The sequence below is a fragment of the Drosophila miranda genome, chromosome 3 (assembly GCF_003369915.1).
Source record: "Drosophila miranda strain MSH22 chromosome 3, D.miranda_PacBio2.1, whole genome shotgun sequence".
NCBI classification, from domain to species: Eukaryota; Metazoa; Arthropoda; class Insecta; order Diptera; family Drosophilidae; genus Drosophila; species Drosophila miranda.
Window position 1 is genome coordinate 12,107,404 of NC_046676.1, and position 6,198 is coordinate 12,113,601.

A 6,198-nucleotide genomic window follows, 5' to 3' on the forward strand; every position below is an offset into this window, starting at 1 on the left:
AATTGTTTTCTTGATTCTGGCTATAATAATTATACGATCTGGTTCAGATTTTGCACTCTAGAAGATATAGTCATCTTCTACGATTCTGCGTTTTTAGTTTTCTCGTATCGTCGAGATTGTGGATGCCAAAGATTTTCGCCCTTTGTGGGGGCGGAAGTGGGCGGGGAAAAGTTTTGAAATATTCTTGTAGGAGTGACATATCACAGAAGTCTGGATCCAAAACATCGTTGCTCTCGCTCTTATAGTCTTTGAGCACTAGGCGCTGAAGGGGACGGACAGACGGACAGACGGACGGACGGACAGACGGACAGACAGACAGGGCTCAACCGACTCGGCTATTGATGCTGATCAAGAATATATATACTTTATGGGGTCGGAAACGATTCCTTCTGGACGTTACACACATCCACTTTTACCACAAATCTAATATGCCCCAATACTCATTCTGAGTATCGGGTATAACAAGTTATAATGCAAACAATTGTCTTTTGCTAGATTACATTCTATTTTGGGGAACCACAACTCTCGAGTTCCAGCTGCAAACTCTTTCAGTAATTAGCTAGTTAGTTAGCTTATTTAAGACTGGCCCTATATCTAAATTGTGTAAATAAGCTTGGCTGCCATCTGGCTATCAGATTGTATCATTTGCGCGCTGTAAACACGAACGGTGCCGCTTCATCCTCCTCCTGTTGCTCTAGCAGTGTCGTCCGGATCGTAGTGCGGTGCTCTTGGGCCTCCACGTCGTCATAGTCCACTGAGGAGGAGCGTAGCAGCTGGAACTGTGAGTTGGAATCGGACCTGGTGATGATCAGCGAGGCTGGCCGGGGTTCTTAAATACAACATTAAGTAGATTATTTTGGAAAAAACTTATACTTTATCGATTGATCGATCTTTACCTGCTGGCGGCTTTGCGGTTAGTCGCACTTTGCTTCCTGCTCCTTCGGAGATATATTCAACATTCGTTGCTGACTTGGCATTATTGTTGTTGTTGTTGTTGTTGTTATGATTACTGCTCGATGTTTGTTGAATCGATACCCGCTTGTCGCCCTTGACACTCCCCTGCTGCTTCAGTATAGAATTGCGACCCGAAGGCTGCGCCTGCTGCTGCTGCTGCTGCTGCTGATGCGTGTACATGGCCGAGGCTGAGGTAAGCAATGCAGTCGTCATTGCTGGCCCACAACCAGTGGGTGTGTCATGCTCTAAAAGATCATACGGATAGGGTAAGGTACGGATGGTTTATCAGGGTAATAGGGAACCACTGCCACACGCTGTGGCAGCTGCAGAGCCACCCAATGGGTTCACCAGCACACCAACAAATAGTTCTTATTTTTAACATCGAACATCAAACTGAACAAAGAGGTTAAAAGGGCGATAAATAAACAAACACACAGTTACGGAGAGAATGGGTAAAGCTGAATAAAATGCAAGTGGTAGAGAGTTGTTCATAAGATTATCATTTATTTGATTGATACTTTCTTCTTGGGTGGGGAAGGGGTGTCTCCGTGGGGGTAGGCTTAGTTAGGGTTAGTTGTTAGATGTTCATGTTTTATGTTAGACTGGAGTTCTTGCCATGTGTGGTGTGTGGGTGGAGGGTTGGTTGTTCACAATTTTAAATGTCTTGTGGCCAATAATTAATGAAACTAAACTAATCGTCTTTCGAATATAACAATTGGAATGAATTAGTAATCGTCGCACAACTCAAATTTTAGTACTTTAGATAGATATAGATAGATAATACGATAATACTGTCCAGATCGAAGCCAAGCCAAAATAAAAGTAAATCAAACAAGGCATAAAAGAATGATCCAGATGATATATGGTTTGGTTTTTGGTTTGGTCTGCTTTGGTCACTTACAGGATTCATTGACAATTGGTCCAATTTTAAAATGGACGCAATGTGTTTTTTAGTCAACGCATGCTGCCGTAACTCGCACAACTTGGCCCGAATTGTTGCCTTACAAAGGCAGCAGTACGCTTCTGTGGGGTCAGGTCAGTTGGTACTTTGTGTAGTCACTCCTTAAATTCGTCAACATTTAACCACAAATCGCGGAAATTTTGCTTATAACACACTTTCGGCATTGTTTATGTGCAAACAGGTAGTGTGCCCGAAACTTATCAACGAAAAATTACCATACACAAAATTGCATTATATACCGAAATACGAACAACAAATATGAGTTTTGTCCGATTTCTCGATAAAAATGATAAAAATTAAAATAAGCTAAAATGGCAGCACTGGTTTACAGGTACGCGCATGAATGTGTTTATACTTTTTTGGACAACAAAACAACTTAGCCAATAGTTAGCATTAAGTGATAGAATTGTCAGAATACATTTTACTCGAATTACGCCAGAGTTTTTAAAATTCGTTTATTTATGCCTATATTTGTTAGCCACCTTGTCTAGTTCAGACTCCTTGTATATTCGTATACTTTTCATATTTTCCAGTATTTTTTAAAACGCGGTCTGTATAGAATTCCTGATCCGATTGCCATCATTGCAGTTTTCACTGCTTCCACGGGCATTATATGAAAAAACACTGTCAAACAATTTTCAAAACCTAAACATTTTCTCCTGTGTCATGTTACATAAAAATGTAGTTAATATGTAGTACTTCTGTAGATTGCGTGTAGTTGTCATGTACAAACATTAATTATTAGGAATTCTTTTAGCTTAAACCTTATTTTATAAGGAACGCAATAAAGATAATAACTTAAAATTAGCCAATCTTGTAATGATTCATTAATCGAATAAAATTATGTGGGCAGGGCTGAAGGTTCTATCTAGCTAATAATATTCAACGGAATATCAAAATCGAGGAATATGGTCTCCAATCCTTGACGGAGAACCATTAACCTATTGTAGACCAAGGTTGTATTTTAATATTCCACCGAAAATATTGAAAATTGAATTATTTTAGCGCAGTTAAGCTGAAAAATATCGGGGTGTTATTTTGTAGCTCAGAGGAATCATATCAGTAATATTTTCCGCCATTTACCTTGAGTCGTTGAACTGTTTAAAAAGAGGGGGCTTAAGAGGGCTAAGTTCGTTTTTTCATCGGTATATTTACGACTTTTAAAATGAGACGGTATATTTTGGTATATTTCTGAAAATTGGACGGTTTTCTGTGATGTGATTCAAAATTTTGTAGAAATATGAACGAAACTGAGGTAAAAGTTGAAATAAAAGCAGAAGATAATGCCAAACTCGGCGAGAACGAGACCACGCCGCTACGGCTACGGCGACTCGACGAGAACGACGAGACGCCGCTACGCACAGTTGGAATCCCTCATTCTCCGGACCCCACTGATTTCTCGACCGGTTGCAGTGGCCATGGATGGGAAAGCGACCACGACGATGTCGAGATCCTATCTTTTCCTCGTACTCCGCGAAGTGAACTGACAAAACCAAATAGTCTTGTCAAGGCACAGCCTGAGGCTCCCGTTGTCATGGCTGAGCCTGAGGTTCCAGTTGTCAAGGCAGAACCGGCAGCTGCTGAAGTCGATTTTGCTACTGTTACAGCAATAATCGACGAACTATTCGATATAATTCAAAAATTGGAGTTAGACGAACATGGCTTGTCGGGCATTCCAAGTGGTTTCAGCAACAGGGATGAAATTAACAACATGGACTTGGAACCGCCCCAACCAGCTACGCCAGACTCAACGGACAACCTGGAAGAACTTGAAGCGTGCCGCGAAGCGACTCAGAAGGCGTTGGAAGAGTTGGATCAGTTCAAAGAGGAGCCAGATGAGCGTAAGAAGAAGAAGCGAAAGCACAAGAGGGGTGAATCTGAGGAAAGTGTTGCTGAAAAACGGACTCAAAGTAACAGTCCGGTCGATGATAATCAAAAGGAAAACAAGCGCACCTCACGGGACAATAAACGCACAAGCGAAGAGCATCAACGGGACAGGAGACGCCACCACGAACACAATCCAAGGGACGATAGACGCCATCACGAACACAATCCAAGAGACGATAGACGCCACCACGACGACAGTCATAGGTATAACAGACATCAACACGAGGATAAACCAAGGGACAAGCGTCCACGCGAGGATAATCACAGGCTCAAAAGAGGCGATCATGACGCTAACCCACGAGACAATAGACGCCACTATGAGGATAATGAAAGGGAAAGTAAACGACTACGCGAGGATCATCAAAGCGAAAAAAGACGCCATCAGGAGCATAAGCAAATGGCTATTAAACGTCTACGCGAAGATAATCAAACTGAAGTCGAAGGCAAGCGTGATCTTAGGGTGAGAGTAACATTAAATGTCCTGCCGCGCATCGCCACAATAAAACAAGCGCCGACGTCCGCAGTGGATTCAGATTCGGAGTTTGAGTGGATTTATGTTCGAGACGACGAGAGGCACATCAAAGTCGTAAATCGCGAGAAGTTGTGCCAGCAGGAGCAGAATGAGGCCGTTGCAGAGACGGCCAATCCAGAGCCATCACCACAAAAGCTGACAAAACGAGAAAATGGCAACTTAGCCGAGAGTTGGGCCAAGCAAGTGCTCGAACTGTTCGAGCGGAAAAAATTGGACGATCAGGAAGAGGAGTTCCTTATGGTGGACACTATACACAAAGTGCCTAAGAGCGAGTCCTTCATGAGTAAAGAAGCCTTCGAGAATCCCTCGCCGATATGCAACAACTACAATGTGGTTTATGAGTTCAATTCGGCGCCGGGAACCAGGATTGATTTGGCTAAATGGGGGATGGAAGCGTTGCCCGATAGCACCAGGGATCTGCTCCGGATACTGGCCTACGATGTGGATCATCTAAAACAGGCTCAGCTCAAGGCACAGCCAAACCAGCGCATACTGAAACTAAAACAGGAACAGCTTTTCAATTCACCATTTTCCGAACCGGAGGAATTCGATTCTGCGGCCCTTTACATAAATGCCTCGACCCAAACTGACTTCAGGCCCCACACGCACAGCGTCGGCACTCAGGCAAAACTGGAGGGACAGCCGAGAGGTGCCTTCTGGCAGGAACCGGACTTCGACATGACCTTTTTGACGACGCCCCAAATGAATGTGATGTTTTCTTTGCAAGAGCTCTGCCGAACACTGCCAAGCCCCGCGCATGCCTGCATACTCTACCAAGCCCTTCAACCTGCTCTGGATAACAAGCGCGAGTTTCGTTCACACAAATGAAAAAACACACTATGTATATTGATTCTCTTTTCATTGTTTGTATAATTCGTAGTTCGTACATATAGAAACCAAAAATATATAACACTGTAGCACTTTATGTATTCCATATGCAGATTCTCATTACACATTTATCCTACTCATCCATCAGTTTACAATTAATAAATACACATAAACACACAAATATAACGAGGGGGAACGTTGTGAGTTGCTGCGGACACCGCAACTCTACAGTTATACCCGATACTAAGTCAGTATGGCTCTCCTCCGGCAGACGCCGCTAATATTAAACGACACGACAAAGAGAGAGACAGAAAATCAGTCTGAGCTTGTCGGCGGGCGCTGCGTGGCCACTGCAAATTGATTTCTTGCTTTTGGCTACAAAAATGATCCGATCTGATCCAGATTGAGCCATCTGATAGATATGGTCATTATCTATGATTCTGCGTTTTTTGTTTTCTCGAATGTGCAATATTGTGGATGCAACAGATTTTCGTCCTTTGTGGGGGCGGAAGGGGGTGGGGCGAAATTCTGAGATATACGTTTTATAGTGAGATCTAACAGAAGTGCGGGTACCAAATTTGGTTACTCTAGCCTTAAAAGTCTCTGAGATTTGTGGATGCCCCAGATTTTCGTCCTTTGGGGGGCGGAAGGGGGTGTGGCGAAATTTGGACACGAAACGGTCAAGGTCCGATATCACAGGAGTGTGGATACCAAATTTGGTTGCTCTGGCTCTTATAGGTTCTGAGATCCTTGAACTCATATTTTGCAATTGGCAAAACCGACCATGAAACCTGTGTGTTAGAGAGAGACAGAGCGAGAAAGAATGAAATTGTTTTCTTGATTCTGGCTATAATAATTATACGATCTGGTTCAGATTTTGCACTCTAGAAGATATAGTCATCTTCTACGATTCTGCGTTTTTAGTTTTCTCGTATCGTCGAAATTGTGGATGCCAAAGATTTTTGCCTTTTGTGGGGGCGGAAGTGGGCGGGGCAAAGTTTTGAAATATTCTTGTAGGAGTGACATATCACAGAAG

The 6,198-nt window shown here is 43.1% G+C and overlaps 2 protein-coding genes across 2 annotated transcripts; one reads left to right on the forward strand and one right to left on the reverse strand.

The window, feature by feature from the left end:
- Positions 1–481: 481 nt before the first annotated feature.
- LOC117187757 (myb-like protein AA) lies at positions 482–2,131 on the reverse strand. Its single transcript, XM_033390570.1, has 3 exons — positions 1,856–2,131; positions 897–1,199; positions 482–829 (listed from the first exon to the last, which is right to left on the reverse strand). The coding sequence occupies exons 2-3, from the start codon at positions 1,165–1,167 to the stop codon at positions 642–644; spliced, it is 459 nt and encodes a 152-aa protein (XP_033246461.1). The 5' UTR covers positions 1,168–1,199; positions 1,856–2,131; the 3' UTR covers positions 482–641.
- Positions 2,132–3,155: 1,024 nt separating this feature from the next.
- Positions 3,156–5,162, forward strand: LOC117187790 (protein panoramix-like). Its single transcript, XM_033390639.1, has one exon. It carries the CDS (start codon positions 3,156–3,158, stop codon positions 5,160–5,162), a length of 2,007 nt encoding a protein of 668 aa, XP_033246530.1.
- Positions 5,163–6,198: the final 1,036 nt, after the last annotated feature.